Genomic DNA, 16,789 nt, shown 5'->3' with positions numbered 1-16,789 from the left:
AAATATGTCTGCTTGTGTCTGTATATGTGTGGATGGATATGTGTGTGTGTGCGAGTGTATACCTGTCCTTTTTTTCCCCCCTAAGGTAAGTCTTTCCGCTCCCGGGATTGGAATGACTCCTTACCCTCTCCCTTAAAACCCAAATCCTTTCGTCTTTCCCTCTCCTTCCCTCTTTCCTGACGAGGCAACCGTTGGTTGCGAAAGCTAGAATTTTGTGTGTATGTTTGTGTTTGTTTGTGTGTCTATCGACGTGCCAGTGCTTTCGTTTGGTAAGTCAAATCACCAGAAACTATCTTATGGATAGCAGCTATTGGAATGAGAAACAACCAGTATCGTAAATGTCTCCAGTTGCTAATAAGGAGTGTGCAAATGCTAAGTTTTTTTCAGTTTTTATTGGATGCTGGTAATCAACATTCTGCTTTTAAATTTCCTTGTAAATTGTAATGTGCAACCTGTGCAGTGCTGGAAGTCATGTATGGAAAGTTTTGGAATTACGCTAAGAAAAGCTGAAGCAGTAATTCATAGCTAAGTAAACTACTTCCATGTACATCATGCTTATGAACAAATTAAGATGTTAAATTCGTCTTTTCCTAAGCCTTTTTGCTTATACTTTCAAAAACAGTGCATTTACCATGCAAAATAAAAGTTGTCCTTTGTGTCTTTAATTGTATATTGCTGTGTCCCGGGTGGCATTAACATAGTTTTCTTAGCCTATGCTGGTTATCTTGTGTTCTCTTCCTTTCCCTCCTGCATAAACACATGCTCGCAGATAGAAGCAAATAGTAATGATCACTGGCAAATTATCTGCAAATGCTTACTTGCTTGTGGTTGCTTTCATTAAATCTGGTGTGAAACAAAGTTAAGAGAAAACTGAAGACGTAGATAATGTAGCCTAGCAAACTATAAGATGAGGATGCAAGCTTTGACAAACTGCCGTGTCAGAGCACGCACCGAGTGAGACTGACCACGTAATAAAATTCGCCGACACGGAAGTTCTGGCTGTAGAGAAGCACTATCACACGCGCTTGTTCAGAGAAGCTGTAGAAATACAAAAACACATGAACAGCTTCAGAAAGAAAGAAGAAAGCCTTAAGGTAAACGGATCCTGGCTTCCCGTACTGCAGCGAACGGCCGTCGCAGGTAGCCAGAGGAGAACCGCATTGGTAATGACTGCGGAGAAGCCCTTCGGACGTTGGCGCGCCAGGTACATATAGTCTGCGGCCGCGAGCTCGGCTCCAGTTTACCACCGGCAATGGAGGGTGAAGCTTTGACAGTGCCAGCCTCTCGTGCTGGCGAAACGTCAGTAAAATCATCAGACGAATGTCAGCCGAAGAACCTGAGACAGAAGCCAGGCAGTTTGTCAACAAGTGGCCACGAAAGCCTTAACAATTTTGTAATGCAAGCTTTGTCAGCAAATTTCTTTTGACAGAATTATCCCTTGTTATCGGCAAAGTCCTGACATCATGTACTGGCAGCCTTTTGACTAGTTTCCTACTCGTCATCTTCAGGTGAATCATCTGGTTTAAGTCCAGTTTGTTTCTTTATAGCCGCTACACCACGATTTCGAGTACCCAGTGGGTGGGCCATTCGTGTGCCTGAGGAAGAGATGCCGCAGTCATTGCGGAGAGGGGGGGTAGGAGGGAAGGGAGATGGTGATACGAAGGAAGGGGGAGTTCGTGGTGGAGGGGTCGAGGTGCCGAACACTGCTTCTGCCTAGCTGTACCACCTGTTGTCTCCGCAGCTTTGCGATCAGTAGAGCTACGTGAGATTAGCAAATAAACTTCGAAAATTTATCATTTTATATCTGAATTTAGCATTTACTTTTTTTGGTTTCTTTATGCAGTCAAACGACAAAATTCTTACCGTAAAGTTTGATTTTTCTTTTTCACTATTTCCAGTTTTCTTATAATAACAAAAAGAAGAAGAAAATAGGAAATTGATTATTTATAGAACACATCATCATAATTTTATTTCTCATTCAAATTACCACTCGCTATACACCAATATAAAAATGTTTATCTACGGGATGCAGTCATTGAAGTTGTTGCGATAGTGTCTGGCTTCATTGACCTCTTCCTGTCACAATCAGATTGTATGTTGAGAAGTACCTCTCCGCATCCACACTATTGATAGGTGCCCATATTGCAGATAAAGCAGCATTTCCAAATTCATCATATTTAAGGTTTTCAATTAGTAGAAGCTGCAATGTATCAGGCTTCTCATCATGCCTCAAACAGTCAATAAGGTGTCGATGGAATGATGAATATGCCTCAATAAAACAGTCAGTTGGAATGCTTTCAAATTGCAGAATTGTTTTTGCTATATTAACAACAGCAGAATTGTCCAAATTTAACTTCGCACCACAAACTGCAGGCTTGAAGAGCTTGCCAATGTTTTCATAAAAAATACTAGCTGGGTCTGGTGCTGTGTGTTTACATAGCTTTAGTTAACTTTTCATAGCAGCAGATTTAAGACAACTTCTTGCAGATGCTTTCTGTGCCTTATTTTGGAGTGTGTTTATATAATTAATAGTGCCTGTTGAAAACCAACCTTCAGAATTTCTTTTCAGTATTGATTTAATACTCTCAAGTTCCCCCATAACAAATGTGCAAATGGGTAAGTCATTCCCTCTACTGTTGTGATGAAACTAACAATGCTAGCACATGTCACTTTGAAATTTGCATTGCAGGACGACTATATCTGAGGCAGCTTCATTTTTTAAGCAATCCAAAATGAGCTCATTGGCAGCATTTTTGTTTTGCAGTGATCTGAAAAATTCGATGATAGCTGTTAAGTATGTGTCCAGGTACTTCACTGCATGGAACCAAGAATTCCACCTCGTGATTATTGGGTCGGGAAAAAGGTTTTTAGGCAGGTGAGTATATTTTTCTTGAAGAAACTGAAGGTAGGTGCTTTTCATTTTGCGAGAGTGGAGGAACGCCATTTTCACTTTACTCACAATAAAATTTAGCTCCTTTAGTTCTTTCATAAAGACGTCACTGACTAAGTTCATTTTGTGGGCCCAGCACTTGAAATGTAGTAAATGGTCTCCAATCAGTACTTGAAGTGCCTCAAAACAACATCCCATGTATGCAGCAGAGTCTGATACTAAACCCACAACATTTTCATATTTAGTGCTGTAGTCTTTTAGGGTATCCACTATGGCCTGGGCACAAGTACTTCTGTTAGCAACATCTAAAAAGTTGCATGAAGCCAGATACAGTTTCTGGGAAGTTGAGGTCATTATCCGAAATAAAACCACAAATACGCACCTTCCATTTTTGTCACTCATTTCGTCACCGATAATCACAATAGGTACATCCTTCACAGAATCTCTGACTCATTTTTGCTAACTCCACATCCCAGGCTGATCTCAGTTGGACACAACTGTCCTTGTTGACAAGCTCATCGTGTACTTGTATTTCCACTATCTCTTTGATGACTGAAAGTCAAAACCCTTTCACTCTTCTCATCTACATTGGCAGAGCACATCCTCATTGAAGGCTTTTTGAACAGGAAAAAAATGCAGTGCTTACTGGTTCTGGTATGTGGCCATCAAAGATGCAGTGGAAATACAGGCTGACATGCTGAAGACGGAAAGTTTTGAACTGCATAGTAGTGAGAGAGTGGTGGTGGGAGAGGATTGTGGTGAGGGTGGTTCTTCTCCACAGCAGAGGTGATTTCTGTTTCAGTGGAGTGGTGGAACATGCAGCATCGTTTGATTGTCAACGGCAGTTTCATTAGAAATGGTGAGTCTGTCACAGCTACACAACGAATACTTTCATAAACAATTCAATCTTGGTCATCACAGATTTTTTCCGAGTCTTAACACAGTACTCAGATTCGTCGAACGCTCCAGATCTACTGGGAACATAGTGGATAAGAAGCGTATATGATCAAAATGCACTGTAACGATGCCAGAAAATGTTGTGAGGGTGGGGGAAGTGATTGAAGCCCGGGATGGTCAGCTAGATGGCATGCTAGTGACCTAGCAGTCAGTCACGAATCAGTCACGAATCAGTTAGACAAATTTTGCATACATTAAAATTCCATCCCTACAGCTTCTTAATGTGCAACAGTTGAAGCCAACTTATTTTTGTGGACGTGAAGACTTTGTGATTGAGAATATGATTTTATTGATAAGCACTGAAGCTCATTTTCGTTTAAATGGAACCACCAGTAAATAAAACCAGCCTAACAAGGCTCATGAGCATTCCCACATTATTAGTGAACATCCTTTAGACTCTGAAAAAGTGACAGTCTAGAGTGCTCTTGGCTCTTTCAATATTATTGGACCATATTTTTTTGAAGAAAATGGTGCCAGTAGTTTGGCTCAATACATACATTCATATGTTTAAAACGTTCTTGAAATCAAAACTGAGAAGATGAAGAATCCCTGTAAGTGATGTTTGCTTCCACACAACAGCACTACATCGTGTATCACAAATGTTTCAATGCCAGTTCTTCGACGCATTTCCTGGACAGATCATCTCATGTTTTGGGAATGTTCTTTGGCCTCACAGATTTTCAGACTTATCAGTATGTGGATTCTCTCTTTTTTCTTCTTCTTCTTCTTCTTCTTCTTCTTCTTTTAAGGATACATCAAGTGTGTCTATAACCACTAACTTTTGACCACTAGAAGAATTCAGTCATTCAAGAAATTGCTACCATCCCTGCAGAGACAGTGGTCTGGGTGATGGGGGATTTGGGAAATAGACTGGAATTGTATATTTGAAATGATGGACATCACCTCAATGACATTATTTTTCACAAATTAGTCTATCCCTTACTAAACGGCAAGTAACGAGCCTCGATTCAACGTAAATAAATATACATTAATTTGAAAATTGACTGCATATTCTTTACTTAAAAACTGCCCATCTCCCACATTTCACCTTGTACGAGTCCGTGTCGATCTTGTCAATTGGGTCGTCAGTTTCTAACTGAGGTTTGCACGGGATGTGTCGTTAGCAAAAATATGTCAAGAATATCAAAATGGAGGATGCAGCAGGTCGAATACACAGACAGTAGCAGGACTCGGATGTCCAAAGCCCCCTGCACCCTGCCAGGGGCCTACTCGTCACCGGCGACAAATTCTCTTCCACAGTTATGCGATTGTTGTGTCCACTGCGCCTTTTGCAGGGATCCTATGGTCCAGTGGTTGTAAAGGAATGACTTGGTTATGAACCTGACACATTGCCTGAAGACGACCAGCAGGAAGACTCTTTGAAACGTAGTGAACAGTGTGAGACAATGACTTAGCTGATAACCTGAGATTTCATAAGCCTACACGACTTTACGTTAAATGTCAGGTAATGTCCTGGTTCTAACAACCCTACCACAACAAAGGTCAAAATTTAATAATGATTGTGGTGTTGCTCACACTGCTAAATACTGCATTTTCGGGCAACAACAAAATTATGTGGCAGGTGTCATAAGAGCACAGTTAATAAAGTCATTTCATGTAATAATGAATAAACTAGGCGCTCATCTTTTCATGTTTCCCACGCTGGTCTCGTTGTAAAATCTTGGCTCAATCGTCGAAAATCTAGGTGGTGATGATTCCGAGCTCGGATGCAAAGAGGCCTAGATTTTATTCTGCTGTATTCAAAAGTTTTGTAGATGCGCTTCATAAACCATTCTTGAAGAGTAAAGCTTTCAAAGTTAGCACATTGGTGATGTAAAAAAATAATCAGCACTCCAAATTTAAGTTACACTTCCTTTTTATTGCTTTTGTTGCAATATCACGTAACACACACAACATCACTTCACAATACAAAACATACTTGAAAACATCTTCCTCACTGTTAAAGTTCACATTTTATAAGCTGACTACGTGATGCGTCTTTCTAGCATGACGTCCAAGACTTGACTTTTTCGAGGTCCGACTCTAACTCTCTAACTAATCGCTTATGCACCCAAAAATCAGAGTTCCAAGTACGTCAAAGATCATAGTGACAAAAGGAAGAATACACATAAGAATAATATCATTGCAACACAAACATTTCAATGTATCCAAGTACCTCTACATTGATGAAATCAAATCTGAATGTTGTCTCAGAAATATGTAAACTACTTTACAGAAACAGAGTAGAATATTGCTGGTATCGAGAGGTTGATGTGAGGTGCCATAATGGTTGCATAATTCAAGTATCATTACATGGTGCATGTTTGGATGACCAGCCCACCAAATAATTGTTGTGTTTACCGGTTGCAGACCCACAGTATGAGGACTTGTTGAAAAAGGGCACCTTCCGCCTACATCGGTCCGTGGGAGTGGTGACCACCCCCGGCGTGACGCACGGACCTGACTCCGCGTACAAATCGTACCTTGCACGCTGCCAGCAACACCACAACGCCAGCCCGTCAGTACGACCTCAGCCGGTCGATGTCGCTGACGGGTCACCGTCTGAGCCTTCGGCTCTCCGAGCTGCTGTCGACACTGGGGACGGGAGCATCTGGGACGAAGACGAAGGTGTCGGAGGTGGCTCTTTGCTACCTTCGACCTACACTTCCTTTCCCGGCTGTGACTACGGGTCAGTATATTGCAAAGACATCATATCCTCGGAAGCTTCAGCTGTCGTGTCACATTTATATTAATGTAAGACTCATTAAAATTCCGTATACATTGTCAGTCCAAAAAAGTTTTGAGACTGGATTAATAACAATAAGGATAATAGTTGAGATGGTGATTTTAATTATGTAAATGTATCAAATGGTGTCCTCCACTTAAGTACCATGGACAGATTGTTCGTACGCCCATGCGAAACAGTTAGAAAAGTCCTCCTGTGGTGTGTTGTGGAATTCATTCGTCACATTGGTTATGTCACCAAAGCATTGACCCTTCGTCTGAATTTCTGCACTTCGTTGTTTATTATAGATTTGTGATGGTAACACAGCCTTGTCACGTGTGATCATCTTTTATGGAAAAGAAATGTCCTCCTTTTTGCTTTTCAGTCAAGTAATGGCTGGCTTCCACTCGCCATTATTTTTGTTTTGCGACTCGAGGTGTACAGGATAAACATTACACACACTTTTGTCTTCATCATCTTGTGGTACAGTTCTTCTTGTTGTCTCTGTGCTTGCTAAGAAAATGGGATGAGAAGTTCCGCCTTATGCAAAACATCTTTTTTCTTTTTGTTTCACCCGTACATGTTTCAGCACTTTTGTGTTATCGTCAGTGGGTTCTATTTTTATTTTTAACTGTAAATTTGTTGTTAACATACTAACATTTGTGTTGTTTACAAAGTTACGTAAAAGTTGCAATTTATAACTTAATTGGCGAAAAGTAACATACCTTACATGATGTTATTATCCTCTTGTTTTGGTAGCTGTTTTGCTACACAATATACAACTTGTCATCTGCAAACAGCAAAACGTAATTTATTTTCTGTTTGTTATGCATTTACGAACGTAAATAAGACTGTATCACGTTTTCTTTCTGTAAGTTACAGTTTTGAAGTTGTGGTATGTTTTCCTGTGTTGTTGGCGAAGTAAATAGGCTTACTTCTTTACCTGTGTTCGCGTGGCAATGCAGTTTTTCGATTACTCAAAACATAGGCGGAGTTTTTGCTGCCATTACGTGTTGTTGTGGCTGTTTGGCGTTCATTTGTTTTGCAGCGTGTTTTGCTGGGTGAGGCGCGCAAGTTTGGTGTTAGTGGTGTATGGTTTATGTGGGTTTGTGTGTGTGTGATGACTGCTGGGGCAGAAAGAGAGACTGAAAGAAAGAAAGAAAGAAAACTTTTGTCTTCTTCAAAATATTTTGGAGAATGTCTTGAACATTGCTCCATTGTTATGTGTGACACTACTACATTGACACACTGTGGTCACAAGTACACTACTTATACTGTCCATGAACAACTGACTGTGCAACAAGGAAGATTGTATGACTAATTAGGTTGGTAAATAAATGTTCTCCTTGCCACGCAAACTTTAAAAAATGGGAAATTTAACAAAACACTTACTGCTGCAATTGCAGTAGGTTAGTGGAATGCTAATTTATTCATAATAGTTCAGTTTCATCAGTAAAAATCCTCTTCTGTTGTAAAATGCTTCATTGGGCCTGACTTAAATTGTCTGATGTAATGCAGCTTCTGCAGAGGGTGTAGATCTGGTTTTTCAAAACAAATTTAAAATTCCACTAATTTTGTCTGGGGGCTCAAATCGACAAGCGTATAGGATAATAGGTGGCATTTTTACCTACAGAAATAACACTGTCGACACATCTTCGGTTTAGAAGGTTTCAGAATCTTCACGAAATAAATTTATTCGGATTGTATGTCACAAAACCTGGACAAGAACTGCCCACCAACTGTAGTAAACTCAGCTAGCATGGTCTCGCACGCCTCACATTTGTGGTATCACAGTATTGACATACATAATGTTTTATTGTTACCAAAGTATTGTTGCTTATTTTATAATTAAAATTTCATTAATTTGTTGAAATTATTTGTGTCATAAATTACAGGGCTACCTAAAAAAAGTTTTTAGCTAATAATCTCATGAATTGTGTGACATTATATGGAGTTATCCCAGACAATAACACTTTTAACTAAATTTCAGATTGTTGCTAATTAATAGTTTACAATGAAATACTGAAATTAATTTGGAATGTTGATACAAGATATATGTCACAGGATAAGTGACTTTTACATACTACTGAAATAACCAAAAGAAATTGTTGTTGCTGTTGTTGCTGTTGTGGTCTTCAGTCCTGAGACTGGTTTGATGCAGCTCTCCATGCTACTCTATCCTCTGCAAGCTTCTTCATCTCCCAGTACGTACTGCAACCTACATCCTTCTGAATCTGCTTAGTGTATTCATCTCTTGGTCTCGTTCTACGATTTTTACCCTCCACGCTGCCCTCCAGTACTAAATTGGTGATCTCTTGATGCCTCACAATATGTCCTACCAACTGGTTTCTTCTTCTTGTCAAGTTGTGCCACAAACTCCTCTTCTCCCCAATTCTATTCAATACCTCCTCATTAGTTATGTGATCTGCCCATCTAATCTTCAACATTCTTCTGTAGCACCACATTTCGAAAGCTTCTATTCTCTTCTTGTCTAAACTATTTATCGTCCATGTTTCACTTTCATAGATGGCTACACTCCATACAAATACTTTCAGAAATGACTTCCTGACACTTAAATCTGTACTCGATGTTAACAAATTTCTCTTCTTCAGAAACGCTTTTCTTGCCATTGCCAGTCGACCTTTTATATCCTCTCTACTTTGACCATCATCAGTTATTTTGCTCCCCAAATAGCAAAACTCCTTTACTACTTTAAGTGTCTTATTTCCTAATCTAATTCCCTCAGCATCACCAGACTTAATTCGACTACATTCCAGTATCCTTGTTTTGCTTTTGTTTATGTTCATCTTATATCCTCCTTTCAAGACACTGCCCATTCCATTTAACTGCTCTTCCAAGTCCTTTGCTGTCTCTGACAGAATTACAATGTCATCGGCAAACCTAAAAGTTTTTATTTCTTCTCCATGGATTTTAATACCTACTCCGAATTTTTCTTTTGTTCCTTTACTGCTTGCTCAATATACAGATTGAATAACATCGGGGATAGGCTACAACCCTGTCTCACTCCCTTCCCAACCGCTGCTTCCCTTTCATGCCCCTCGACTCTTATCACTGCCATCTGGCTTCTGTACAAATTGTAAATAGCCTTTTGCTCCCTGTATTTTACCCCTGCCACCTTTAGAATTTGAAAAAGAGTATTCCAGTCAACATTGCCAAAAGCTTTCTCTAAGTCTACAAATGCTAGAAACGTAGGTTTGCCTTTCCTTAATCTTTCTTCTAAGATAAGTCGTAAGGTCAGTATTGCCTCATGTGTTCCAATATTTCTACGGAATCCAAACTGATCTTCCCCAAGGTTGGCTTCTACTAGTTTTTCCATTCGTCTGTAAAGAATTCGCGTTAGTATTTTGCAGCTGTGGCTTATTAAACTGATTGTTCGGTAATTTTCACATCTGTCAACACCTGCTTTCTTTGGGATTGGAATTATTATATTCTTCTTGAAGTCTGAGGGTATTTTGCCAAATACATCTTGCTCACCAGATGGTAGAGTTTTGTCAGGACTGGTTCTCCCAAGGCCGTCAGTAGTTCCAATGGAATGTTGTCTACTCCCGGGGCCTTGTTTCGACTCAGGTCTTTCAGTGCTCTGTCAAACTCCTCACACAGTATCGTATCTCCCATTTCGTCTTCATCTACATCCTCTTCCATTTCCATAATATTGTCCTCAAGTACATCGCCCTTGTATAGACCCTCTATATACTCCTTCCACCTTTCTGCCTTCCCTTCTTTGCTTAGAACTGGGTTGCCATCTGAGCTCTTGATATTCATACAAGTGGTTCTCTTCTCTCCAAAGGTCTCTTTAATTTTCCTGTAGGCAGTATCTATCTTACCCCTAGTGAGACAAGCCTCTACATCCTTACATTTGTCCTCTAGCCATCCCTGCTTAGCCATTTTGCACTTCCTGTCGATCTCATTTTTGAGACGTTTGTATTCCTTTTTGCCTGCTTCATTTACTGCATTTTTATATTTTCTCCTTTCATCAAATAAATTCAATATTTCTTCTGTTACCCAAGGATTTCTACTAGCCCTCGTCTTTTTACCTACTTGATCCTCTGCTGCCTTCACTACTTCATCCCTCAGAGCTACCCATTCTTCTTCTACTGTATTTCTTTCCCCCATTTGTGATAATTGTTTCCTTATGCTCTCCCTGAAACTCTGTACAACCTCTGGTTCTTTCAGTTTATCCAGGTCCCAACTCCTTAAATTCCCAGCTTTTTGCAGAAATTATTATAACAATAATTAATGTTGCGATATTTTAACTATGTACGTCGAAAATACTGCCAACACCACATTGCATACAATGTATTTTCCAAAAATTGCATTTCAGAAACTATCTTTATTACACGTGGATTAATGTGCTATGAAAGTTTCTTTAACAAAAGTTTTCAAGTTGCAAAATTAATGAATATTGGGGGGTATTTCGCAGATTTCAATTTTTTACAGAATCTGATGTAATTGTATAGATAAAAATTTTCTAACCGAGCGACAACAGGGGAACACACACATAAGGTATTGAAATTTGCAAACTTTCAAAGTCAGTGGTTCCTTCTTGTGGCGGAAGGGTTGAAAGGGAAGAAATGGGGGTGAAGGAAAAGGACTCTTCCTTCCCCTTCAACCCTTCTGTCAGAAGGAGCCACTGGCTCTGAAAGTTTGCAAGTTTCAATATTTAGGTGTTTTCTCCTGCCATTGTTTGGTGAGTAGATTTTTTTTTTCTTTTTCTTTTTACTTTGTTGATAGTTGTAAAAAAAAAATTATTTGTGTAATTTTCAAGGTTGTTAATTACATTTCAAGTTTTGTATGAAACACGTCATTTATATTTCACGGTTTCTAAGCTATCTCGTGTAAACCTAAATGTGCCAAATTACCTTTCAGGGTGTGTTTTGTACCTTAAAAATGAAATTGGGCTGAAGTATCAAATATGTATTGCATTATTTTGACCCCTCAACATACCTGCCACGTTTCATCGAGATCATTTATTTACACCTGGAAATGTTTGTTTGTAAGTGTTAGAGAAAAGAACAATGATAGAAATTTGTGTGTATGAACTACTATAGTTGCCATCACAAGATGATCAGTAACAGTTGCAGCAGGCCAGGCATGGCAGCTTCACAGGCTTACGTCAACCGGAAACGTAACGCGATTTTGTAAATGTACTTAGCAACGTATCAGTGTTGTCTCAGCTGTGTAGACGGCTACCGTTTTCACCTGTAGCCGTAGTTGAAAGCTGGCAACGCTGTTGCGAGCTGTTGCCAGGAATCTTCTTATTCCGTCTGGACTTTAGGGGAGACATGCCATATATTACTCATTATGCCCTGGAAGCAATTCAAGAACATACCAATTGTATTGCTGTTCGTAGCAATATGACCTCCATACTTTCTGTAGCTCTTTCATGATTCACTCCAGTGGGTTCTGTTTTAACTCCGAATACAGTAAGAAATGTGGTTATGGAAAACAGACAACCTTTATTTGAGTCACAGTGTGATGTGCGTAACATAATCGGAACATTACGGTGTGGTAGGACATTCGAGAACAGCCAGCTGGAGCAGGTGTGAGACAGTATAAAAGGTATTCGCCTGCTGGGGGCCGCCGGCTTGCTGCTGCAGGTGACCGAGGAGCCGTCCACAGCCTGCGGCGGCCGGCCGGTGTGGCCGTGCGGTTCTAGGCGCTCAGTCCGGAACCGCGCGACTGCTACGGTCGGAGGTTCGAATCCTGCCTCGGGCATGGATGTGTGTGATGTCCTTAGGGTAGTTAGGTTTAAGTAGTTCTAAGTTCTAGGGGACTGATGACCACAGATGTTAAGTCCCATAGTGCTCAGAGCCATTTGAACCATTTGAACAGCCTGCGGCCTCAGGTGGAAGTGCACGGAGCTGCCGAACGACGCGCTGACCAAATATACCGCAGCTGTAGTGTAGAGGTGGAATAACTTGTGGGTTACTATTGATTGGATGCTTGGTGATACTGAGCGTAAATACAGGTTTTGTCCACTGACATCGGAGGAGAGTTTACCACAGCTGTGACTACTGCTGCTATGTATCACATCCTCAGTTCATCCTACTTCCCTCACGAAATGACCCGTGAACCCGACAAGGACAGTTTTTGCTACCTCACAATGCAACAGGGTGAAATAAATATGGAGGTGAGCTCCACACCTGCAGAGAAATGATGGAAACTGTGTGTGGTTTATGGTAGTGCTGCAAACAGATCCAGTTCTGTCCCCACACGATTAATTGGGAACAAGAGTACCTTATGTGAGATAACAGATGGCTTCACCTTCTGACATACCCTGCAGATACAGTAGAGTCTCGATAGTTCGAGGTGAACGGGACCGGAACCACCTCGGAACTATCGAAAACTCTGACTGTCGAAATTTAAATGGGAAAAAGAAATATTGTGATATTGTAAGTAACACAGGTCAAAATATGAACTTTATTAAAATGAAAGTATTTACAAGTGCATTTGCATTGGCAGAATAACAGTAATTATTTATTTAGACAAGTAATAGTAAAGTGTCTTTTGTTTGGTGAAGCTGCAACGTTTCCTTGCGGCAATCTCACCCCACTGTCTTAGGAACAGTATGTAAGTTGGTGTCGCCTCAGGCTGTTGTTCCACGTAGCATATGGCGGACTCGAGAGTAGCGTAGCCATCGGCGTGACTCGTCCCCGGTGCAGCCTCTGCCTCGTCATCCTCGTCTCTCTCACACTGTGATGGAATGTTAACAGTGTCAATTATAGAAGAGTCTGTCACTTCCAACTGTTCGTCCGAATTTAACCGTTCACCTACCTCCACCTCTTCTGCCTCTTCACACCCTGGCAATCTTCTGATTAAATTACACAATGGTTGATCGTCCTCATCTGCTAAATCTTCAGTTTCTGTGTCTGGCATACTTTCCTATAGAATTTTCCTGGATGACCTAGAAATTGTGTCAGACTTATTTCGCTCCGAGATACGCTAATCCAGTACATGACGTCCTTCAGAGTCACTTTCTTCAGAGCTCCTACAATGTTTTCTTTGTCTTCGGAATGCAGTATTGTCTGTAGCAATCGTCGTTGATACTTTTTTTTAGACATCCCAGAATGCCCTGATCCGTGGGCTGAATGAGACAGGTAACGTTTGGTGGGAAAAACAAGGTGCGGATACCGTCGCACTGCAGTTCTCCTGCACTTGGATGTGAGGATGCATTATCCATGAACAAAGTTGCTTTGCATGGCAGTCCCCTTTCTTTTAAAGAATTCATGCAGTCAAGCACAAATGAGTTAAAAAAACAGTTCAAGATTTCCTGATTAATCCAGACATTATTCTGATGTGTGTAGACAACCGGAAGAGTTGAGATGGATACATTCTTGAATGCTCTTGGCTTGGCAGACTTCCCAATCACAACTAGTTGTAGTTTGTGGTTTCCAGTTGCATTTGAAGCTGCTATAAGTGTGAGCCGCTCTTTGCCCCCCCCCCCCCCCTCTTCCTAGCCTAAAGGAAACATATGCTGTAATAGTTTTCAGGCACAAAGAAAAGGTTGTAAATTTTTTGGTTAATCAGGAGGGAGAAAACACTTAAACTTAAGCAATGTACAACTCTGAACATGGATTCTGTAAATGGGATAAGAGTTTACAGAAAGCGTGAGATACACGTCAATATGAAACTCAAAAAAAATGTGAGAGAAAAACTGTTTGAAAGATTTAGAACTGCTCATGAGTGTGTTACCCAGGAACATCTAAGAGACTCACTACTTTGAACTGCAAGGGAGATGAACAGTGCTGATTTCTGGGCTTCTTCGACCTGGTTAAACAGATTCAGGAAATTGTGCAGAGAAGGAAGTCGCAAAACCATGAAGTTTACCTCAAGTAAATGTGTAGAGGAGAGGTCATTAATGGGTAATACTGCAGGGGAAGTCTTAGTTGATGTGAAGATGGAGCTTCTTTTTATCCCATAAAAGCTGTGAATAAAGCCAGTCAATCACATTGCTTGCAAACCACACTCTATCATTTCGAATGAAAAAATTAGACAAGACAGTCACTTGTGCTGTTGATGAATGCTGTGAATACAACAATGCCAGTGATTCTTATCAGTAGGTTACTGTTTCTGCATCTTTATCTCTATCTTCAGGAATATCAAGGCAAATTATGAGCAAAAAGTTAAAAAAAAACTGTTTTCTTGCGAAAGTCTTGTAATCATTGCAGCAAAATCTGGAAAAAAAAAAGGGGGAGAGACTAATTTTCAGTGGTTATTCTACCTGTCACAGAGAACAGAAGCTCTAATCATTTAAATACTCGCTGTTGGTGTGTAAGCCTACAAAGTTACATTGACATCCAAACATGTCTCTTGGGTCCTCATTATTATTATTACTATTATTATTAATTTTTTTAAGACTGTGTAGTAACACTACTATGGGTCTACAGATTCTGTGAGTAAAATCAGTACACTTCTGTTGATGTGCATTTACTAGCGTTCTCCTGCCAGCCACTGCAGTGGATGGATTCCGTGGGCATCAGCATAATTTCCTCTGTGGAAGTTGATTAGTGACTCGACAGTTCACCGTAACTTCTATGGATCGACATTTCCCTCATCACTAACACCAGCAGCATAGACTGTCTTGAAAACTCTTTCATTCAGTGGTCACTTGAAAACTCTTTCATTCAGTGATCACTGATCTCAGTTTTCTCTTGATGTTTGCATCCTGAAATGTGGTTGAATTCCGTGTAAATCCTGCTTGGCCCTTCTGGATACTGTGACTGAAATACTGTGAGATGTGGCAGGTCTACACACGCCTCAGCAGTGCTTCGGGTCACAGCATCTGCTGTGCATGGGGACCATTACCTGCTGCATCTCTGTGGAGTGCACTGTCCTGTGACAAGTGTCCCGGAGGGCCCGCATTGTTGCAGCCGCATCTGTGGTTAATCTGGCGTTTGATTTTGTGGAGATAGACAGCAAGAACTAATCACGTTCTTCTGCCTTCATTGAAATTTCCCATTTATTTTTGGATCTTGGTTTAATGCTTTCATTTTGGCTTAAGTTCTAAATATCTTGTGTTCTTCTGTTTGAATCTCTTTCTTTAACCAATATAGAGCTCCACGAATCCTGTACCACTGAACCCTGTTTTTGTCTCACCGAAACAGGACTGCTGTCCCGACCTCGACAAGCCTGTCGTGCTCCAAAGTTGGCAGCACTGGTCGTGCTACCCCCGACTCGTCCCACCCTGGTGACGGCCGCTGCGAGGATGACATTGCGGTGTCGGACGGGACGACGTCTCCAGATGACGCGGCAGTTCTGACCTCCACCTCTCGTGGCACTGACAACGGAGCAGGCGAGGAGCAGCGCTCGAGCGTGGCTGGCTCTGCCCGTACTGCCAAAAAGAGGCCACTGTTCTCCTACACGGAGCTCAGTGCTATGGCCATAGCACAGTCACCAAACAGGTTGGTAGCACTGCTGTAAAGTAATAAAGACCTTCATAAAAATAGACTACACCACCCTTAATATGTCCCAACTTAGTTTGGCAGTTCCCACCGTCTCTTACACTCGTAGATATAATCTAGTGGTGGTGTGGTCATCAACCTTAAAGATGGTTTGATGTATTTCTCCACATGTTTCACTTGTCAGCTCATCGTATTAGTATAACTGCTCCGTATAACATCAATAACCATTATTTTCATTTTTTTGTTTCTTTGTGAGTAATCAGTCTTCGGACTGGTTTGATGCAGCATGTATTATTTTCTGTCTTCCACCGACCTCCTCATCTCGAAGGAGCACTTTCGCCAAATATCCTCAGTTATTTATTAGAAATATCACAATCTCTGTCTTCTCCTTTAGATTTTACACTCGACAGTTCCATCCTGTACCGCGCACCTGATGTCTTAACGTGTGTCCCATCTTCTTGTCAGTGTTTTCCATATATTTCTCAAATTCAGTGATTCTGTGGAGTACCTTCTTTTTCCTCATCAGCCCACCTAATTTTCAATATCTTTGTATTAGACCACATTTTTAGATGCGCTGAATGTCTTCTTGTTCAGTTTTCCCATAGGCCGTAATCACTTCTGTACACTGCTATACTCTAAAAATACATTCTCAGAAATTTCTTCCTCACATTAATGCTCATGTTTGATACTTGTAGGCTTCTTTGAGAACCCACTCTTTGCCTATGGTAATCTACTTTTTGTGTCGTTACTTTGTCAGCCCAGTGTTATTTTGCCTCCGTGATAGCAGAATGTCAT

General features: G+C 40.8%; 1 protein-coding gene across 1 annotated transcript in view; it reads left to right on the top strand.

Annotated features, from left to right (window-relative positions):
* The window catches only part of LOC126108831 (uncharacterized), a 218,989-nt gene that overhangs the window by 21,960 nt on the left and 180,240 nt on the right, over positions 1-16,789 (top strand). Inside the window, exons 3-4 of the mRNA XM_049914195.1 lie at positions 6,218-6,536; positions 15,698-15,994. Of these exons, the coding sequence (XP_049770152.1) occupies positions 6,218-6,536; positions 15,698-15,994 (616 nt within the window). The remainder of the gene's footprint in view (positions 1-6,217; positions 6,537-15,697; positions 15,995-16,789) is intronic.

This window comes from Schistocerca cancellata, chromosome 11 (assembly GCF_023864275.1).
Source record: "Schistocerca cancellata isolate TAMUIC-IGC-003103 chromosome 11, iqSchCanc2.1, whole genome shotgun sequence".
NCBI classification, from domain to species: Eukaryota; Metazoa; Arthropoda; class Insecta; order Orthoptera; family Acrididae; genus Schistocerca; species Schistocerca cancellata.
This window is presented reverse-complemented; position numbering and strand designations above follow the sequence as displayed.